The sequence below is a fragment of the Capsicum annuum genome, chromosome 3 (assembly GCF_002878395.1).
Source record: "Capsicum annuum cultivar UCD-10X-F1 chromosome 3, UCD10Xv1.1, whole genome shotgun sequence".
In the NCBI taxonomy this organism is placed as follows: domain Eukaryota; kingdom Viridiplantae; phylum Streptophyta; class Magnoliopsida; order Solanales; family Solanaceae; genus Capsicum; species Capsicum annuum.
The window spans coordinates 257,893,287-257,915,087 of NC_061113.1; the positions used below are offsets into that span (position 1 = coordinate 257,893,287).

The window sequence follows — 21,801 nt, forward strand, 5'->3', positions numbered from 1 at the left end:
GAAACTTGTTTCCTTAAGATTGTTATTTCCTTCTACGGGTATGCAGAATATGTATATGCAGAACAACAACTTCAACTAGAGTTCAAGTATAAATAAGAACACAATGAAGTATATCAAATACCCCCAACACAAGATCAAAATGACCTTTTCAAGAGGTGCATTTTTTTTTCAAGAAAATAGATGAAACAAAAATGAATAAGGCTAAGTCGTCCAAATTCACGGACTTTCCTTAAGGAAATAATTTCCCTCACTGTACCTGAGATTGCGAATTTTTCCTGCCAGAATAAAATAGCCAAACAAACCAACTGTAGCTGTACTTCAAATAATTGGAATATCGTCGAACTCACTTAACAAATTAACTAATCACATAGAGTATTTGTAAAGACAAGAAGAAAGTTTATTACAGAAAAATTCATATCAAAACCTGTGAATGAAAGCAGGTTTATATAGCCTGTGAGATGCCTCTTCGAAAAGGTGGCATTGGTTCACTTAAATAGTGTGATATTTCTGAAAATTCATGTCTGTTTACCCAAAAAACGTGTCCTTCTCCAAACAGACATACTAGTTCACGAAACAGTACATCAATTTGTTGAACAGACATATCATTTCATTGACCAATTGCATCAGTTCGAAGCAGTGTATCATTTTAGAAAATACTGTTTCGAAATCTGTATGCATGTATAAATGGAGGAATACTGATGCGTTTTCCTTTTGGCATTCGAATTAAATTTACGTGAAATAAACTTTGTCAAAAAAATATATCTCATTGATCCGAGCGAGCGATGATAGTGGCGCAAGACATTTCTTATTTCTTGTCTCACTTAGCATGTGGAGTAAGTGCTTTCTATTAAAAACACTCCATAGTTCCCTTCTCCCACCAATGTGGGAGAATTAGTGAACTTTCCAATTTTGGGAGTACTCCTTCTAAATTGGTGTCTCCTTTCTTCCACCATTTTTCTCTCCATTTTCCATTCACACTTTTTTCATACATATTGAACCCAACAGGTTTGAGATAGAATTATGGAGTTAGCGAATGAAATTATTTTGGCCACACGACCAAATACATGAAAATTCTTTATTTAACTATTATTTTTTGGTAACAGATTTTGGTGGAGGGGTCTGGAAGTGTTAGAACATTCACATTAAATATCATTAGTCTCACAAATATTCATGATTCCAGTGTGAATCTCTAACTTTGTATAGATGAAATGATGAGAGCATGTCGTTAAGAAGAAAATAAAAAGGAAAGGACTCTAAAATTATGTGAAATGTTGTAACGTGTAATCTAATTCATCTCAAAGTATGTTAATCAAACAAGACTTCCTTTATCGTTGACATTCTCCTTCACGCGTGCCATTAATTTCAGGGGGGCTGAAGTTAAGGAAATGGTATGGGGCATCTGACCTCCTTCCAAAAGATGGATCCCTTTCAGAAGAAAATGAGTTTTCTGGTAACTGAAATTAGTAATATTTTCCATGTATTCCTGCTTTAACATATAAGATCAACTATGTATTTTTTTCCTTTTCCAGAATGGAAGAAGATGAAGTCAGGGATGCAGTTTTAGTTACCGATGGAGATAATGAGATTGGCCAGGTTCGTATATGGTAGCATTGGATACCGTACACCGGAATCTTTATAAGTATCATGTTGTTTACAATATGTGCATCTGGAAGCAATGAACATAATTCATCTTATGTCTTCTAAGTTCCACTGGAATGATTTCATAGACTTCAGTCTTAATTTAAGAGTTCTCCGCCTCAATGATTCAATATATAGCTCAATCTATAATCAGTCTCGTTTGACGTAAACTTTACCTATACATGATCTTGAACAGATGGTTATATTGTCTTTGATAATCAAATGAACTCGAATCAAAGCTCTGGTAAAGGATAAGCGGGCTATAAATGAAAGCTTTTGGTTGGTGGCATTCTTATATATTTTTTAAGTATCATTTATTTGGTTGTATTTTAATACTTAATCTTCCTAAGCTGCTATGAAGCCAATAGTAGGTGAGAATATTGAAGATTTTGTATAATCTAAAGTAATTTAATTTGTCTCTTTTTTTCAAGGTCTGTTTGTTACATTATTTTGTGGTGTATAACTTACTATTATAGTTTAGGAGTACAACATATGTGTAAAGATGGCTCACAAATACCATGACAATAAGTTTAGCTTTCAAAAGTGAGTGGCTAACAAGATGCGGATGCACAAGTCTTGTGTGCTTATGAAATGACTGTGCCTCTTGGTTTGGTGGATGAAGTCGCACTTTTTCATGCCAAGGGTGTTGAGATTGAAATTCAGTAGCTAAGTTAATTTTTTGGATCTTATCATTGGGAGTTGTTGCCATTAGTAAATATCTGAGGCCCACAAATTAATGCATTTATACATATTGGGCTTGTTATAATATTAGTAAGGGATCGTTTAGTGTGAGGGATAAGAAAAGATAATTTCGAGATAATTTTTTAGTATCATCTTGTTTGGTTACAAAGTTTGGAATAACTTATCCCAGATACTTCAATGCCATATAAGCTTGGTCAACAGTCAGAGGGGTTTAAAATATTATATTTTGATGGGTTGAGGGGTTCAGATGACAAATGTATAAGTTGGAGTTTCCACTTTACAAACCAGACCAAGTACAAGGATCCACCGAGCTATTTTGCTTATTTATATTTATTGTAATATAATAAATATCTAATATTGCAAATTGTCGTATGACAACATTAACAAAGTTAACTTATAAAAAAAATATGGAATTTAATTTAAATAATTAAAAGACTTGATTCAATAAAGGCAAAATGACCTTCTGAACCCTGTACTATGTCGATTTTGTAAGTTGGACACTTCTACTTACATGTTTGTTATCTGGACTCCTGAACCCACTAAAAAGCAACATTTTAGACCCTTTTTTGGTGAGTGTAATGCACTCTCCCCCACGCCAGTTGCCACGTCTGCCACGTCATCTGCCACGTCATTTAAAAAAAAGTATTACATTAAATTCCAAGTCATTTTTAAAATGCTACATAGTAAATTAAATATTAAAATTAATTTAACTAAATAAAAGAAATTTATAAATTGTAGAATAATTTGAATAATCATGTTTTTATTTTTGCTCACAAAGTAAACATCAAATCCATTACAAATAATTCAAATTCTTCTCCAACTAATTTAAACTTTTAACTATAAATTCATATATACAAACATAAAAATAAATTGATTTTTATATTTGAATATTTTTAACAAATTCACTATTTTTTTTCAATATTCACGATCACTCACTTTCAATTTAAATTTAAATTTTAATCCCCAAAAAAATTAAAAGATTTCAAATTTAAATTTTAATTAAAAAAAAGAATTGAATTGAGAGAAAAAAATAAAAATAAAAAATAAAAAGTGAACGTTGGGGGAGGGGGAGGGGCTGGAAGAGTGTTGGGGTAGGATGTGGAGGCTGGAAAGGGATGGGAGTGGGGTGAGGATGGGGCTGGGAGGGGTGTGGGGCTGGGGCTGGTGAGGTGTGGGCGGGATGAGAACGGGGTTGGGGTGGGGTGGAGGGGATGCGGTAGGGTAGAGTGTAGGGAGTGGGGACGGGCTGGGGTGGGGGTGGGGGTGGGGAAGGGCGGACGGGTGTTGGGGTGGGGTGGGGGGCTGAGGATGGGGTGGGACGGGGCTGGGTGGGGTGTGGGGGTGGGGACGGGCTGGGGTGGGGTGGGAAGGGAAAGAATATTTTTTTAAAATTTTTACAAAATATTTTTAAATTTATTTTTTAATTTTTAAAAATATTTTTAAATTATTTTTAAATTTTTAAAAATATTTTTAAATTAAAAAAGATGGAGGAAAAAAAGGATCCTTTTTCAATTTTTTAAAATTTTTAAATTTTAAAAATATTTTTAAATTTTAAAAATATTTTAAAAATTTTAAAAATATTTTTAAATTTTAAAAAATGAAGGAAAAAAAGGACCCTTTTTAAAAAAATTTAAAATTTTAATATTATTTTATTTTTATTTTTATTATTTTAATGTAAAATTGGTCAAAAATGACCCCCACTCGCACCCCCTGGCGAGTGGCTGCACTCTCTTTGTCCTAATCACTATTTCAATCCCACATAGGCAAGGTCAACGGTCAAAGGGTGCGAAATGTTGTTTTTTGATGGGTTCAAGGGTTCAGATGACAAACATATAAGTAGAAGTATCTAACTTACAAAAACGACATAGTACAGGGGTCCAGAAGGTCATTTTGCCTTCAATAAAATACTTTTATAGATGTTCCTTCATACTATACCATACAAAAGACATTGAAAAGTTACTTTTTGTTTTTTAACTTTAGTAATTTCCTTTACCTGAAAATACATGTTAAGAAATGTATATTGATATTTCTTAAATGTGTATGAAACTTTAATATTTCATGTCAAATTAATTATTTTGTCCTAAATTCTAAAAAAATATTTACTATCCCATTTTTGGTTAAAAAATTCATCATAAAAAACTGTGAAAAAGAATTGCTCTTATTTTTCATTATTTATTATCATTAATATTTGGAGAGTTAAATTATATTTTTAAAAATTAAATTTTCAATCATTTTTTGCTATATATAAAAAATAATTAAGCATGTACTAAGTTAGAATGAAAATATCAAAATACTTTATTTACTTGTTCGTGATAAATTTTTTAGAAAAAATAATAATTTCAAATAAGATTAATAAACATTTCCGCAAAAGAGAAAGAAAATAACTTTGAGATCAGTTTTGAACTTCCTGTAGTTTTTTATAGTATCACTATCATTTTTCCATGACTCATTACTTTTGTAGTATTTAATAGGCCATATAGTTGTTTAAATTTATCAAAATGGATGTAAATTTATACAGTTATTAAAACTTAAATTAGGCATAAAATTGACAAAAACACTTCATGCGAGAATTACCAAAATCTCACATTCTCTCTTTATATACTAATAATATATATAAAGGCCGTCTGTAGGTCTGCTTACCATGATTAAATTGAACTTTGAACAACCGTAACTTTAAAGAGAAAGAATCTGACTTCAATCCTATTGGCTTTCAACTCCCAATTATACCTGAGAATGAAATCAATTAGACTTCCACGAAAATCATACTGAAGAAATAGTTGCATCTCTTTTCTTGAGTTAGAGGGAGAAATCTCAAATTCTTACTTTCTCTTTGCCATGGTTCGCAGCCTAAGCATCAATCTTAAATGATTGTCTCTCAACTCATATTTTCAAGATTGAGCAAGATTGACTTTGATTTCATTCGTTTCAGTGTTTCAATAGAGCCCGTAATCAGTATATTTTATTTAGGATTGACTAATTTTTAGTCTTTACTAGGATGAAATTAAAGTCTTTGTTGAATTTCATCACATCCCTTAGAATGGAGTAAAGGATTGAATTCCTTTAAGTCAGAATTGAAGTATAGCCTTAAGCAATAAACGTAGTCAAGTAATTTCTTACCGATTTTAACTCTCTTGCTGCGCTTCTCAATTTTCAGTCAGAGATGTGTAATATGAGCTAAATGCCTATATTTGCTATTCCTCGAGTCTTTCTAAAGTCCCTCTTAAGAGTAGAGAATCAAGCTAAATCATTAAGAACTCAACATCAGCAAATCAGTCACAGTCAGAAGTAGGAGGTCAGTCTTGATATTATACTAAAAGCCCTATCTTTAATAGAGCAGCCTTGAAGCGGGAGATGGTATAGTAGTCTTAGGGTGAAGTTACCTAGGAGTTACGAAAGTTGAAAATGAAGACTTCGATTGAGTTGCCTATTCCTCATTAGTGTGGCATAATAGCTCGAAACCGATTGGAAGTCGTTGAGTAAGTTCCAATAGAGTTAGGGGTGTGCATCGGTCGGTTCGGTTCGGTTTTACATGTTATTAGTTCGATTTATCAGTTTTTTATTTTTAAATATGCAAAATCAATAACCAGCCAATAAGATATTTTTTATCAGTTTTCTATTTGTCAACTTTTGATCCTTAACGGTTTGATTTTCAGTTTAACCAATAAGAAATACTCATAAAGTAAAAATAGTGACAGCTAACATAAAAAAATTGAATCTTAATTGGCGCCAAACTCCCACACAATGCGTTTTTGTTAATAGGAATCTTCAAACTTGAACTGAATGTTGGTTAAAAAAAACTAAATTCTAGTTGTTGTAAGCTACTGAATACTTTAAGCTTTTCAATACGGCAATACTCGTGCTTTGCATTGTGCCTTTGTTGCCCTAAATAGATTAATACTTTGTGAATCATTGAATTGTGAATAAGTAGTGTGTGTATATATATATATATATACATATATATGATATTATAAATAAGTAATATAATTATTTATATATATAACATAAATTGAGATAAAATAATAATTTAGAATTTCCTTATTGGGTTATCGACGTTGACTCAGCTCATTTTCGATTTCCTGAATTTCTTGTGAAATTTGAAAAAGCCTTTTTGAAACTGCAAGAGTTGTCATACCGCGCTAATAATATAATAATAATTTTTAATTTTATTTTAGAGCCGAAGGCTTATCGAGTTTCTATTTATAGAGTAGAAGTAGAGTAACCCCGCCATGCTTCATGAATTTGATGAGTTTTTCATAGTTGGGTACTATCATGACTCTTTGATGAAAAATCTAACTACCTTGCAAAGCAAATGTTCCCGCAATCGCCCTGTGTGAACAATCTTTGCATAACCAGCTTCAACCGTTATGCCTAATCAATCACTGTTAGGATAAGCGAAATCGAAGAGGTTAGCTAGAAGGTAAGGATAACATGATGAAATAGTTGCGGGTCATTTGGATCATGGGTCAAAACTACTTGGCTAGAGGCCGCTAAATATCATTTGGATGTGCCGCAGCTATATGGGCTTAAGCCTCTTTGATGGTTTGGGCTATTTTGGATGGACTCAGATCCTTTGCATTCTTTCATGTGAGTAGACAACTTTGAATAGATCCTGCGGGATTTCTTGCATAGACTTGGGCTTGTTTTGATGACGGGTAGGCTTGTCATGCTTTCTCCTTTCTGTGGTCTTTCATCGAGTAAAGTGGGCTTGACAAAATGCGAATCACATGCTTATAAAAAGAAGATGGAATCACTTTAAGGGAAAACGATTCAACTACTAACGTAAGTAGTTGTCTATTTCGCGTGTCCTTCCTGTACTGACTTACGGTATACCGCTGTTAGTGAACACTAAGGTTTTTGTGGACTGGCAAAGAGAGCAGTACAGGTAGATAAAAAGAGATGAATCAAGAGGGTTAGGTCTTTTCCTAAGGAAGGACAGAGCTGTCGAGTGAGGACTGACCGATGGGAGTCCATGATGTAGCTGGGTACAAATAACCCAGGAAAAAAAAGACACGTAAAAGCCAGTGGGATAGACGGATTACATGGTTTGTACTGATCAGCTTTGAGTTGTCGAGTAAGGATTGCTCCATCTCTTAATAACGGGGCTTTGTAACCTGGTCTTATTAGATGTTAAACGAGAAAGGGAGTACTCTATGATGTGTGTTGTATTATTGTATTAGCTTATGATCGATCCACACGACGATACCAAAGGACTTTTATTTTCGCTTAGAGGTTTCAAATAGAAGTTCTCTATTTTGCAAAACAAGGCAAGGAAAGTGTCCAATTTCATGTCTTATTATTTTCAACAATTCATACTTGTAGCAACGAAATGTTATATATTTGATAAATGATTGATTACAAATATTTAGGCTATATTTTTTTTCGTATAAATAACATAAATACCAACCCTTTTGGAAGTAATTACACTCTCTCCTACATTTTAATTACTTTACTCTCTCTCCTTATTAAAATATATAATATAACCGACATATACATAACATTCTGTGTATATTTTGGGATTTTTGTAATATGTTCAGGGAGTTGAGATTTTTTGTAATATTGAAAATATAAATTGTGTATTTGTGTAATTTTTAGTTTTTTTTTTTCTCTATCTATAAAGGCCCAGAAATAACTTGTATATATATATATTACAATTTCTTTTCATTTGGGGGTAGAAAAGATGAAGGCAAACTCCTATAGATTTTTGCTTTTTCTTTTTTGATTATCTTTGATTTAATCTTTGTTAATTTTTGTTTTCTAGTTTAATGGTAAAAGAACTTGTTAAATCATGGAGATGCAGGTATATCAAGTGAAATATCTTTAAGGATAGTGTCAAAATTCAAAAATTAATTTTCATTTTTTGGCATAATTTTTAATAGCATATATATTTCATATTTGCTAAAAATGAGGTGGAAGGGGTAAGAAAGAAAAAAATTAGTAACAGGGGCCAGCTGCGAAAAGAAAAAAATGTTTTGATCAATAGGCACTGTGAGAGAGAGAGAGAGAGATTGCTGTGACTTTCTTTTCAGGTAAATTCCTCTACTCTTTCACAGAGGCAATTTTTTTTTCCTCTTGCATGCATTTTATCCCTGCCATTACTTTCTTGCTTTGGTTTTTACATTTCTAGCTACCTTTTCCGGTCAATTAGGGTTCCTAAACGTGTGTCAATTTCTTAAAATTAAATTACTGAGAGGTATTCGAGGCGAAAGCTATTTGGAGGAATCAAGTTATTTAGTCTTTGTGGTAAAATTTGGATATACTCAGGATGTATGACCTGGACCACTTATTTTGTTTACAATTCTGTTATCTGGATTTCTAGAAGCTTGCTTTCCGGAAAACTTCATCAGGTTTTATGTGTTTTAGTTTCCTTATGAAAGAATTGAAAATCGTTATTGATAGAGTGATTCTAGTTATTGGAAAATTGGAATACTTATTTTGCCAGTGTAGTCCTCTTTAGATGAGACCTTATTCTGATAGGAGTATTTCTCAAGTGGAAGTTCCATACGTGCTAGATGATCTTCACTGTCAGTTAGAGCACTGAAGTGTGCAGCATCTCTATAAACATACTTAAGTTCAGGTAGCAAGGAAGAAAGGATGTAGAAAACAATTGAGAATATCAAATTTTGCAGTTAAGTTCTGTTTTACAGGAAAAAAAATGAGTTTATGGACCTTACAGTTTGAGACACTTTGCAAATTAAAGTAAACTTGTTTTTTCGGAATTGTAACTCTGGTGAAGCTAACATACATTCTTGCCAGTCACATATGTGATTTGTTACTAGTCTTTTCATCAAGTTATACAAATCCAACAAGTCTTTCGGCTGTCTCTCTTAAAATATATTTTTTGACTAGTTCTAAATGAGAAAGGGAGTCTTGGAGTAACTGGTAAAGTTGCTGCCATGTGACCAGGAGGTCACGGGTTCAAGCCTTGGAATCAACCTCCGGTAGAAATGCAAGGTAAGGCTGCGTACAATACACCCTTGTGGTGGGGTCACCGCGCATAATGGTAGCTTTAGTGCACCGGGCTGCCCTTTTTTTAGTTCTAAATGATCTTCACCTTTTCTTTCGTGTATTTTAATGTTGTCATTTGACCAGCTCTTAATTATTGCTACTGTAATGTAAACTGCATTTTTTCTGATTTTGAGCTGGTACCTCCATTTAACGGAATCCCTTCTCACGAATTTCATATCAGCAGTCTCATCCCAGCTAACATCTTTTCCAATTTCGTGGATTATCACCAAGGTCTTCTTTCTACCGTTCACTGCTAAAATCCTGCTACATCTACCATGAACATTAAAATTTTGGAAGACGAAGTACGAGTATATCTGATCAATGTTCCTCCATCTCCTACAGATTTTCCCGGTACCTCTTGGAGTGCAAGTCTCAAGCATTTGTAAAAACAATGATGTTGAATCTATGAGCAAATATCTTATGGACTAAGTTCTTGTTCCTCTCTATGAGCTTGCACCAATTATCACCAATTTCCTTGATTTTGAAGGATTCATCTCCAGCCAAAGAAGACAACTCTTTTCAACATGATGGCTTATTTGCGTTGCCACTATCATCACCTTTCTCGTTGTTGTTGTTCCCTTCGTAAGTGAAGCCGGGCAGGCGCTTTAAGAAGGTGCCAGTTGACTACTAGTTGTATTGGATCTTACATCGGTTCTAGCACTTTCTCTTGATTCTATTTTTGAAGATCTTTCCTTGCTCTGAGGAGTGCCCGGTTTAACCAGAATCATCTCGTTAGCTAGCTTTTAGAGTCATCCCGGGATCTTTGGCTTATGCCATGTGCTCCAAACTTGAACTCAACTTCCTTTTTTCACCAACTTCCGCTTCTCGCTTCTCACTCAAGAAACTGGTGAAAGTCTTTTCCCTTTGCTGTCAAGGCTTAACGTACTCAATGATTGTAATAGAACTAATAAAACTTAAGAATGAAATAGGCTAGAACTTATGAGGACAAAGACTGAAAAAACTGTTTGATAGAAGAAAGAGAATGGAAACAGATAGAGTAAGCTGAAAGGAGAAAAAAGAGAAGAAATATTTAATTGGAGTATAACGTCAGGAATGACACAGAAAATGATCGGAGAGATTGATTATTGATAAAAAATTAGGTTAGAGTTGCCAGAGAAGGAGGTTGGTCGACAATTACGTTCTGCAAGGAGAGAACCAGTCTTTGTATTTCACTTGGTTCCGCATTCCTCTATCATATACTTCAAGTTGGTGGGGCTTTTTATAAAGTGTGTTACAAAGTCCCACTCCAATTAGAAGCAGTCAATGATAGCACTGCACCGTTTCCAGGTTACCAGTTTAATATCACAGAGAGTTCAACTTCAGTAAGATCGTTGATAAATGTAAATGTGATGAACAACATCAAAGTCAATCTTGTTTTGGAGGCCTAGTTTTCACCTAATATTACTTCATTTTTTTTCTGTTCAACTAAAGATAATATTTTCCCTATTTTTTTTATTTTTTTCATGTTTAATTGATTCTAACAGTAACAAATATCATTTGTAACAGAGCAGTGGTTGTTTGTAATCCTACAATAAGTCCAAATTAAGTTCCTCACTTCACGAACCAGTGAAAGATCAGAACATCAATATCAGGTGATAATTAAAGCTAAAATATTGGAGGACTTTTGGAGAGCCAGCACGTGTGGCATGGACAAAAGTGTAGGTAAGTCGTTGGTAATCAACTCATCCGTTAGTACATCTACACCGACACATGATGGTTATGCGACTGCAAATCCAAACAACCCTGCTGAATATGTAAATCATGGTAAATTTGATTCTCCATTGTGCATCCATGTTTTTTCTTGTGTTAACTTTGCTGTTAGGCGTACCTCGGTGTTTTGTGGAAAGCACACTTGCTGGTTTATACAAATGGTTGATAAATAGGTTAATTATGTAAGTGAATGAATTTAGATATTTGATCTTATATGGTGAAAGCAATAATAAGGTTTTACTGTTAAATTTGGTCACGTCTGGTTTTGCGCTTGTTTTGGGGCTGTGGAGTATTTTATCTGAACTTTTGAAGAAACTTGTGATATGAAAAAGAATAATTACTACTTAGTTTTTCAAATATCAAATATCCTAACCATGGTGATGTTGATGTTCCAGATTAAGTTCTGTCATGCTTTTGAGAGTGATGAAGATAATAGGTCCATCTCTGTTACGTTCTATTTTAGACTCCATATGTTGTTTTAGGCATTTGGCCTAAACGTAATGGCTCTCCTGTCATCCTCTTTTAGAGGTCTATCTCACCAATTATTTCTTGTACGCATTTTCTGCAGGACTACACCTCTGGAACCAAATCAGACAGCAGTGGATAGGACACAAGAAAGCTGTCAACCAACCGCATCAGCTTTGTGAACCTATACTAAAGTGAGGTTATGTGCCTAAGATTGTTGATGGATCCCTTTTTGTCTGCATTTCCTCTAAGGAATTTTAGCTTTGCAGTTGGAATGCTACGTACGATAGTTTGTTTGGGAGCAACAAGCCATTGCCCGAGCCTACCCCGCTTGCTGTGAGTGTGCATGAAAGTTAAAGGAGTCGATGCTCCTCATATTTCTGTTCGAATGACACTATGAATTCTCATATAAAACCTGCAGGAAATGGTAGATTTCCTTATGGATTTCTGGGAGCTAGAAGGACTGTACGATTGACATATTGTTGGCAACGACTATTTTGTTGATGAATGATGACCGATGTAAATTTGATTTGCTTAGTGTCTAGGGAGTACAAGTTTACTGATTGAGTTTCTGTATTGAAATGTAATCTAACTCCAGGCAAACTCGGAGCATTTTTTTACCGCAACCTAATTTAACGTGTGGCTTAATTTTAAGGAACCAGAAATGTTTAGTTACAGTTTGCTTAAGAGAGTTATGTAACGTTTGCCTGTTTGAACCAAAACTATTCATAGCGCTTAGAGGAACCTATTTTACAAACTGCAAATTTCATATTTAGTTAATTAATAAATTACTCCAAATGTTTTTCAAATGGATTAATATTTCCATGAGATAATTTTTTGATGTTTTCTAAAGTAATTTGAGTCCTTCAAATTGGAGTTGGTACTGCTTTTACTACCTGATTTGTTGATCATTTTGACAAATAAAGCCTACAGCCAAACCAATCGGTATAAATCTAAGCTTTAGCAGTGAAGTACTGGTATGTGAAACGACACAACCTTTTCCAGAGAAAGCTAAGTAATAATTGTCATGTAGCCTGCTCGTATAGTCTTGTATGTGAAACAGTTGCTACTTAATATAAGTGCTTACTTTCGTTATTCGTCTCAAATTATGTGTCGTATTTCTTTTTCATGCGCTCTTTAAAAAGAAAATTTTGACTTTATCCTTATTTATGTCTTGAGTTATAATCTTTCTTCATTGAATATTTACTCTATTCATGTGTCATCATCCCATAATTAAGGTATTTGTAATTTTAAAAAACAATTACTCCCTCTAGTTCAAAATAAGTAAATTTTTGAGCTATTTTTCAATATCCAAAATAAGTGAATTATTCATTCTTGAAGAGACGTGTTAGAAATTTCTTTCAACTTTTATCCTTCATTTACACTCTCTTTCTAGGTTATAAGTTCAAAATGACCTAATTGACTTTATTTTAAGGCAGGGGTGGAGCTACACTAAGCCGAGCGGTTCATCCGAACCTCCTTCGGCGAAAAATTATACTATTTATACATAATTAAAATTATTTTTTATGTATATACAGTAGATGTTGAACCCCCTTCGATTAGTTCGTAGATATACTTCTGAACCCCCTTAACGAAAATCTTGGCTCCGCCACTGTTTTAAGGTAACTGAGATTTCAAGAGCAATTTGACAATATTTAAAAGAGAAATGGGAAGTAAAGTACAATTTATGTCCTAATTTCTTTTCCTCAATAGGTGAGCATTGAGACAAAAATTCACTTATTTTGGACTAGAGGAAATATTATTTAGGGTAAATTGAGGAAAAAATAATTACTTTTATCTGGAGATTTAAAATAATAAATAATTTGAGACAACTATTTTAGAAATCACGATAGATAAATTGAGAGAAGGGAGCATTATAGTCGTGAGATAAGGATATAATAATCTCGGGTAAAATTTGGCCGAATAAAATTTGGAATTAACTGTACCTCATGTTTGGATTGAGCTATTAGCTAATTTCTAAATTATTTTATCTCACCATTTATACTAAAATGACTAAATTACAATCTTATATCGAAGATGAGACAAAATATTCACATAAAATATCTCAATCCATGAAATATGTTATTTATCTTTTCTGGCATACTAAAATAAAGGTCATGAAACCTTTCCAGCTTTTCACATCTATACTTCATTTCGGGAGACAGTACTAATTCGGAGGTGAAATGGAAGTCAACAATGAACTTATTTTTACTATATTTTGGTCACAAAGTATAGGTGCATGAGTTCAAAGATGAATTAACTCCTCCAAGGACTAGACAGTCTACGGTCAGTGTTGGTTGATCCATATCATAAAAAGTTGTTCAATTTTGTGTAGGTGAACCTCGAAGTGTGATGTGTTAGTATAGTAAAGAGGGCATTTCAAAAATCCTAGGAAGTTGTTAAAATTTACCCTTTGAAATTGAATAGACAAGGATTAAACTTACGAGGTTTGATAGAACGCATCCTACTATTTGCAACAAAAGTTCAATTAGCATCATTTTTCATAGATTTATTAAATTAGTACTATTTTTATCCTACTTTCTCCACCCAATTTATGTAATTCATTTCGAATGTGCATGAAATGCAACGGAAGTGAACTTTTAAAATTTGTAATCTAAAATAAGATATAAGACATAGAGAAATGAATGGTTATAAATCCTATGGTAAGTTTTTGAACTTTCTTTTAGAACAAACCCAAAAATAAGTATTTATCATGACATAAATTAGTACAAAGAAATATTTGTCTCTGAAGCTGTGAAATAGACACGGGGGCAGTTTGACGTTACTCTATCCTGCCATTTTTGTTGATTCATATTTGGCTTGACACATTCTTAAGAAACAATAAATAAAGAGATATTAACTTTTACTATGTTACAGTTCCACTTATTAATTACAAGTCTTCTAAGTATTATAAGAAATGAATGTAGTAATATTTAATAACAGGGTAAAAATAAATTCAAAATGATAAATTATTCTTTAATTTTTTAAACTGAATAAGTAAAGATGGAGATGCTCAAATAGGTCATAGCAGGTGCAACATTTCCGAGGAAGATGCGGAAAATTAGGAGTAGTCATCAGTGTACTATAATTTCAATGTGAAATGTCAAGTGATTTGGGCAGCAGATCATAGTATTGTCCCTTCTTCAGGAAACAGTTCTCCATCTTGTCTCACCATAAATACCAACCTTTCATCATCCCATATGTATATTGCAATACTCATCTAAAGTAGAAACAAACTTTCATTATTTTGCTAGCTGCTATAATTGAGAGGTTCACAAGTTATATACCTATGGCCCTATCAATCTGGAACTCCTTACTTGGACTTACATTCGCTCTTTTTTTGTCTCTACCATTTCTTCCAGCTTGCCAATCAGGTGAACTCTTCGATTTTCTTCTTCTCTATGCATGGTAAGACTTGTTTCTACTTGTATAAATAGGAAAATTTCATATGTAAACGAGATGAACAAAATTTACAGTCTGTATTGTTCGATCGATAACAATGGCGGATCGGAGGAAGTTAAACTGAATCACCTTTGTCCTGCGCAAAAAGATAAAACAATTGTTTTGTACATACACATATAAAATATTGAGTCCAATCCCCTGACATGGATTCGTATATTAGACTTAGTCGTTTTTGTTACGAAACGTTTTGAATTCCTTTATTTAAAATCCTAACGAGGTACTAATATAATTGGAGTTGTGTTTGTACAGCGAGTATGGCTAGGCGGATGGCGATAGGGTCAAAGCCACCAGCTTGTGTAAACAAGTGCATGAGTTGCCATCCATGCAAGGCAACTCTAGTCATTTCAGCGGGCCAGAAGAACAAGGGCGGCCGCCCTAATAGTTATACTGATCCATCTAGAAGACAAGCTGATGATACTTATTATCTCCTCTCTTGGAAATGCAGATGCAGAGATCAGCTCTTTCAACCTTGATTCAGTAACTAAGCCCTATAAGCTAGACATATTTAATTATATACATCATCATGGGTACTGCAGCTAGTGTTTTAGTAAATTAATTAAACACTGATTTTGTACTGAATCTGGATGATAAATATATAAGGATACATGCTTAATTAATTACTTGAGTCCTAATTGAGACACAGAGTTTATGACAATTTAGCGTACTAAGATGGAGGGACAATTAATTTGTAATATGCAGCCAACCTAAATTTTTCTGTCCAACAAGAAATACTAGTTAGACACCAAAACAATTCGATATCTTGCCCCTCCAAATCACCAGGATTTTGGCTCATCAGTGTCATCACACAGGTTTTCAAATTTTAAAATCAAGTTAACTAACTAAATTTAAGTCCTCAGATAGAACTTAGTAGACGTTTGAACATAGATTTCAAATATTTTTTACTTTTTTCTTTTAGAATTCATGGAGTTAGAGATGAAAATGAAGTTGTATTTGGTTTTCGTTTTTGCAAAGAATATTTGGATTACTGTTCATACTTGATTGTAGTTAAATACAATTTCAAAGTTGAATAAGTAATTAATAAGTTATGTTCCAAATTCAAATACAACTTCAAGTTAAATTTGAATTTTTCACGGCCAAATGTTAAACTTCACATATATAAGTTGAAAAATTATTTCAAAAAGACTGATTTTTATAGCCAAGCGAATCCTTTTTTATTTTTTATTTTTGTGTGTGTGGGGGGGTGGGGGGGAGGGGGTTCAAGATAATATGGTTAATAGCATTACAACAAAATGGAATGGAGCACTGGAGGCATTATGCTCATTCAATCTACACATCTCCGATTTGTGTCTAACCAAATTAGTAATTCCTAATTTGTATATCGTACATGAACAAACAAAGGAGGATCTTTAATACAAATTTATTGTTCGTATCAAAACGTGATATTATTTTTTGTGACATGAAGACTTGTGCTTCTTTATCCTGAAGTGACGTGATTTTTTGGATGGATGCCACGGGGTCCATCATTTTTGTGTCATCTTTTTAAATGTAGAAGTTATGCTGGCTCTTCTTCCTTTTTGCTAAACAGATACTTGTTATTATCCGATGATCCGTCATGTGTCTGTTGCTGGTGTAGTATCTATTAACTCCATTATCTTGCTTTGAAGGGGGAATTTTTTCCATGAGAAAGAACCGAATGTAAATTAAGCACAATTACTATACGTATATTTTACTTATTAAAAATATTACTAAGAAGAAATATAATATAATTGCAACAAATAAACCAATGTTTACAATTATATGATGATTAAAGTTTGAAAATATTTAATTTAGAAGCTGATTTTTTTTTTTTTATTTGTTTCGCTTCTACACTTTAAAGTGAGTGTATCTATATTTGTTGCCATGTCAATATTCAAAGGATTCAAAACTGTAAAATTATCAAGTTTACGTGATTAATTAGAATAAAAAGAGCGATTCAAATATGCACCTGATGAATAATGTTAAAATTCAAGAGGTTTCGAGATATTATACTTGAAATTATTCCAAAATCAAAATAGTTATACAATAGAGTAAAAAATTAGTCCCAAAAGAAAGAAAAAGAGAAAACGAGAAACAAGAAAAAGACCATAAAGAATATGGTTTAATAGATGAGATCATTTCTTTCTTAATGAAAGATTTTGATTTTAAAGTTTTAGGTATGAATTTTTTTTTTTTTTAATAAAAAAAACTACTTTCGAATGAGTTCTATTCCATGAATTTAAATTAGCAAGACTTTATTGTAGACACAAAAATTGAATGAGAAGCAAGAATTCTTTTTTTAATTCAATATAAATTTAAATTAATCAAAATATATATATATATATATATGTTGAGTCACCGAAAAAACAAGAAAGAGATAAATGAAAAAGGTAAACGTGTCAAAATTAAGGAGATGTGTAGCAAATTAGTCCTAGTGGTGCTACTTTTGTAGGCAAATGAACCCCCCTTTACCAAAATTCAGGTAACAAAATCAGCAAAAATGAAATCGTGGCTCGCTCTCAAGAACATTCACTATTCACCGCCAAATTTTTCCACTTCCGCCGCCAATTCCGTAACGCCACCGCGCCTCTGTTCGCCCTCCACTTCTTCTAACCTTCGATTCTCTTCCTTTATGATAAATTTACAAAGCTCAATAACCCACTCCTCTTCTTATCCTAATACGTCTTCCGGCCGCTGCCGAGCTACTAGTGCTGGACCACCTTCGCCTCCACAGACCGAACCACCTGATAACGACGAAAACTCATCATCGTCTCCAGGTAGTCGTAGCTCATTTTTGTGTATTTCTATTGCAATTTTTGTTCCCTCAGTTCACTTTTACTTTATCATGTTTCGCTTAGAGAGTCAAACTGCATGAATTTTGACATCTTATTAATATGAGAAGAATTGCAACTTATAGTATTTTTTGTATTGTTTTGTGAATATTAAATTTTAAAATTTAAAATATTGAATTAATATAATTCAATTTAGCTTCAAAGATTAGTCAAATTAAACTCGTGTAAAGCGAAACATGATACGTGAAAGTAAACGTAGGATGTAGTAGCTAGCATCTTTTAGTAACAATTGTACTATGTTAGAAACGAGATTCATATCGTGAACTATATTCTTAGACCAGGTTTTAGTTTCAATATGTATTTGGGTAGAAAGCACACCGTCGTTTTTCTTTGGGTAGTAGGAATCGCCTATTTGACACCGGGAGGTCGCGAATAAATTGGGGATAAGAGCCATATCTGCTTAGATGTGTATTATATCTGTTAACAATTAGATTGATTTATCACCAATTCCTTGTAAAATTTTGTAATAACTAGCTTTTGAAAAGTTTGTCATATATAGAATATTGCCTTTAGTTTCAACTGATTTCATCAGACAAGTTGAAAAAGTGTGTTCGAGTCTCAGATTGTGTCTGTGGAACAAGTTGAAAAAGTGTGTTTGGGTTTCATATTTACAAGGATAGAAGGTGTTGGAAAGTCTGATGCATCTTGGCTTAGGGTAGTATAGTTATATGAATCCTTCAATACCCCTGTTACATTGACACAAAATGGATGTGGCTGTGTGATATATACCGGATTTTATCTATTAATATAGAGTGTGTTGACTATCCAGGAACTAAGAAGCATAGGGTGCTTGTGTTGTTTGGTTTCACTTGTATACATAAAACCAAACTTACATACTCTATATATACATACATAATTGCATAACTATTAGAATATTTTTTCTTTGTATGAGATATGCTTATGGAATAAAATATTAGGTGCTTGTAGAATTTGGATATACTTATTTTGGTTCAATATCTTTTCAATTAATTATTGTACATTTGATTTCTGTATTCAGCACACCTGAACTCCTTTCCACGCCCCTTATCCTGAGTGTCAGGTGATAAATCATCCCACCCATAAATTATACCTGCCCCTGTCCATTTAACATAGCTCTACGGCATACAGTGTAGCAAATGATATGCTAAATGGGATAGCCAAATGTTGGTCTGCAGGATACAACCATCAGAGTAAACTGAAGAATATGGATGACGAACACAATAAATATGCCATAACTTGGAGGTTATTGGTTGGAATGAGCTGAGTACTATCGTCATTAATAAATTGTGGCCAATGCACTTTTATTTTCAGATTCCCTTTAACCATTTCTGAAATGATCAGTTCGCATCATTAACAGAGATAAGGCATTGCGAGGCCAAACAACCCGTACCGTATAGTTATAATGTTTCATTCACATTGTATCAAGTTGAGTAATTGTCCAATGAATAATTTGTGTCACTTGCTCAATAACCTGAAACAAATATTGTTACATCCTTTTATCGTTCTTCCTTTCTTTTTTGTATGTTATTTTGGGGTGTGTAAAATGCAGGTAAATATATCAGGCAGCTGTTTTATCCGTTGTAATGATATGTTCCAATGACAAGGACTCATCAGTATTAGTATTGGCAGGCAAAAAATAGTAAAATTTCGTGCTTCGCCTGAAATGTTATTCTTTTTAAGTTTAATGGCTTAGCATAGCTTTTCTGCTTTGCTATTGTTTTTGGGTCCCATGGTAGAGCTGGTTTGTGCTCTGAATGAAGGGATCTCCTCGTACATTATTTGTAAATTGATTGTACGAGATGCTGATGGTCAAGACTTGTGATAATTTGGAAAGTTATGATGATTGAGTATGTCAAGAACTTTGACGTTGTTTACTTTTCTTCTCAAACTAATTGAAGTCTCCTTTTTCTTGAGCATATGCAGTGACAGTGCTCATATTTTTAAGGATCCTTGACAAATGTTTAAATTTCTTAACCAGGTATCATGGCATCTTTCTCGAAAGCACAAGACACCATGCGGATATTTTTTGCTGTGTTATTCTGGATGTCACTTTTCTTCTGGTATTCTGTGTGGGATGGAAAGAATGATGGCAGACCGAACAAGGGTTCTCGATTTAGAAGATAAAATTGTAAGAAAATTCTTTATGGTGTCATGTACAATTAACTCCTGATGTTGTCTTACGCTATAGTGTATAGCATGGGAGCATAAGGGAAAAAAAGAAAAAGAGGAGAAATTTAGTGTCTAAAGCTGTTTAGAGTTGCTGAAAGAATGGAGATAATTCTCTCTACTTCACTAAAAGGTAGTTTAGAGCTCCTTGTTAGCCAAGCTAGCATCAGTTCATTCATGCTGTGATTTTACTCCTTTAGAGCCTTGAGAGTAAAATCTTCTGTACAATTATATGGGATTAGAGTCTGTGGCAGTGCTCCTTATATTCTTTCATCTTAGGTAAAATAATACGTTTCCCTGTCTTGTTCAAGAACTTACGAGCTACTCCATGTTTTCTTCCATCTTGAATTGAGGAATACCTTTTCCTGTCTTGTTTAAGAACTTATGAAATAGAGTGTTTTTTTGTAAAGCAAAGCAAAGTTTTCTTCTCTCTATTTCGTGGTGTGTGTTGGTTTGAATTGAAAACAAAACCTTAATAATTATTTGTTTTTGCTATCTAATATCAGAGCTATTGGACTTCACATACTGTTTTAAAGTAGTTCCCTTAAGGAAGTTTTGAAAATATCAGTTCCACAAATACCAATGTATCTTCATTTTCTGAAGATCACAAGCTTCATTATCTTTCCTTACCTTTTTAAATCTTGATACTGATCTAGTAAGCCAAGGTTAATTCCTTCAGCATATCTGCATGGTATGAGATAGGAAAATCGTGTGGTAGTGGCTTTCATCCTTGTGAAGGGAAAAGTTGATTTGTACTGCGTATCTTAGGGCAGAACATATTGTTTTATTTGTGAAAGAAGAATTTTGAGCTATTGAGATCAAATGAGGTGAAGCAATTATTTGCGCCCTTTGTGAATGTGGTGTGTACTTTCTTTTCTCACAGAGCTATTTTTGCTCGTGATTCAACGTAAAATACTTGCTCATCTTCCTGGTTTTTGAGTAATGTGGTTTAGTACTCTTATTCAAATAAGACTTGCTTGTAAGACTATAAATACCAAGTTCTAGATGTTGCTGTTTGAATGTGATAAACAAGAAAAACAGCTTGGGATGTAAGCTGTACTGGAGTTGCTTTATTACTTCTCATTGTGTCTGTTTAATATCTCTTTGCCTGTAGTTATAAATGAAATAAAAAAACTTTACGCGTCAGACAATTATTCTTCTCTTTTCTGTTGCTTCTCCTACTGTGAGTGAATGGAACTATAAGAAATTCTTGATGACCAAGCAAGATACGTGTTTTTAAGTTTACATGTGCTTAGAGTCCTCAGGCTGTTGGCATAAGACCTAAGGCGGAAATAGAGTACTGTTCTTTTTGAATACGACAATGATGGTTTATTAGGAAGGCCATCTAGGAAGTAAGAGAGAAAGTTAGATTTGTGTTCCCAATACTGCAAATTTGCGCTTGAAAGGGCATAAGCTGCCTACTTTTTATTTGGGGATATTTGTTTGAACTCTTGGTATAGGGGTATGAATGGAACTGGAAACTCGTAGTGATGGAAGACAGCAGAACTTCCATCTGTACACTAAAAGCAGGACCATCATCCTCTAGTGCCAGAAAAGGGAAGATAGGTATATTCTTGCAGTTAAAGACAGGGCAGCTGGTCCCCTTCTGGTACCTTAATTTGGCATTCCCTGTTGCATTATTGATGTCTGGCTAGCAAACATCGAACGAACCAACTATTAGTCTAGTCCTAATGTGGTTCTTAATGCTTTTGATTGTCAAGTGTTTGTTAAATGGTTAGGTTGAACCATCGTCAACAGCGACCTCCTTAACTGTACTTTAGTATTGTGTTATTCGTGCATCAAATGTGCCATCAAACCCCCCAAAAATTCCAGTTATATTCAGATG

The 21,801-nt window shown here is 33.6% G+C and overlaps 3 protein-coding genes and 1 long non-coding RNA gene across 12 annotated transcripts; all 4 read left to right on the top strand.

The window, feature by feature from the left end:
* The first annotated feature begins 1,128 nt into the window (after positions 1-1,128).
* LOC107865844 lies at positions 1,129-2,113 on the top strand. Its single transcript, XR_001672721.2, has 3 exons — positions 1,129-1,450; positions 1,530-1,593; positions 1,835-2,113. It is a non-coding gene; the product is annotated as an uncharacterized LOC107865844 (long non-coding RNA).
* Positions 2,114-8,080: 5,967 nt separating this feature from the next.
* Positions 8,081-12,178, top strand: LOC107861954. 8 transcript variants are annotated; one of them, XM_047409888.1, is made up of 5 exons: positions 8,081-8,366; positions 10,857-11,007; positions 11,624-11,714; positions 11,790-11,856; positions 11,942-12,178. In XM_047409888.1, the coding sequence occupies exons 2-5, from the start codon at positions 10,992-10,994 to the stop codon at positions 11,993-11,995; spliced, it is 228 nt and encodes a 75-aa protein (XP_047265844.1). In that variant the 5' UTR covers positions 8,081-8,366; positions 10,857-10,991; the 3' UTR covers positions 11,996-12,178. The 8 variants fall into 8 exon arrangements, with proteins under 8 accessions (XP_047265844.1, XP_016562858.1, XP_016562855.1 ...); XM_016707372.2 differs by having other exon boundaries at positions 8,082-8,366; positions 10,852-11,007; XM_016707369.2 differs by having other exon boundaries at positions 8,085-8,366; positions 10,857-11,109.
* A 2,435-nt stretch (positions 12,179-14,613) lies between these two features.
* On the top strand, positions 14,614-15,573 carry LOC107865846 (EPIDERMAL PATTERNING FACTOR-like protein 8). The gene is made up of 2 exons (XM_016712040.2): positions 14,614-14,894; positions 15,232-15,573. Exons 1-2 carry the CDS (start codon positions 14,810-14,812, stop codon positions 15,453-15,455), a joined length of 309 nt encoding a protein of 102 aa, XP_016567526.1. The 5' UTR covers positions 14,614-14,809; the 3' UTR covers positions 15,456-15,573.
* A 1,728-nt stretch (positions 15,574-17,301) lies between these two features.
* On the top strand, positions 17,302-20,337 carry LOC107861955. Of its 2 annotated transcripts, none has more exons than XM_016707373.2 (2): positions 17,302-17,735; positions 19,768-20,337. In XM_016707373.2, the coding sequence occupies exons 1-2, from the start codon at positions 17,459-17,461 to the stop codon at positions 19,911-19,913; spliced, it is 423 nt and encodes a 140-aa protein (XP_016562859.2). In that variant the 5' UTR covers positions 17,302-17,458; the 3' UTR covers positions 19,914-20,337. The 2 variants fall into 2 exon arrangements, with proteins under 2 accessions (XP_016562859.2, XP_016562860.2); XM_016707374.2 differs by having other exon boundaries at positions 17,327-17,735; positions 18,965-20,337.
* The last annotated feature ends 1,464 nt before the right edge of the window (positions 20,338-21,801 follow it).

Bases quoted from the DNA above. Each gene is read 5' to 3' on its own strand.
- LOC107861955 (XM_016707373.2), top strand. From the start codon at position 17,459: ATGAAATCGTGGCTCGCTCTCAAGAACATTCACTATTCACCGCCAAAT. The intron at 17,736-19,767 runs GTAGTCGTAGCT...TTTCTTAACCAG, and splicing joins AAACTCATCATCGTCTCCAG to GTATCATGGCATCTTTCTCG.
- LOC107861954 (XM_016707369.2), top strand. From the start codon at position 10,992: ATGGACAAAAGTGTAGGTAAGTCGTTGGTAATCAACTCATCCGTTAGT. The intron at 11,110-11,623 runs GTAAATTTGATT...CATTTTCTGCAG, and splicing joins TGCTGAATATGTAAATCATG to GACTACACCTCTGGAACCAA. The intron at 11,857-11,941 runs GTGAGTGTGCAT...TAAAACCTGCAG, and splicing joins CCGAGCCTACCCCGCTTGCT to GAAATGGTAGATTTCCTTAT.
- LOC107865846 (XM_016712040.2), top strand. From the start codon at position 14,810: ATGGCCCTATCAATCTGGAACTCCTTACTTGGACTTACATTCGCTCTT. The intron at 14,895-15,231 runs GTGAACTCTTCG...GTGTTTGTACAG, and splicing joins TCTTCCAGCTTGCCAATCAG to CGAGTATGGCTAGGCGGATG.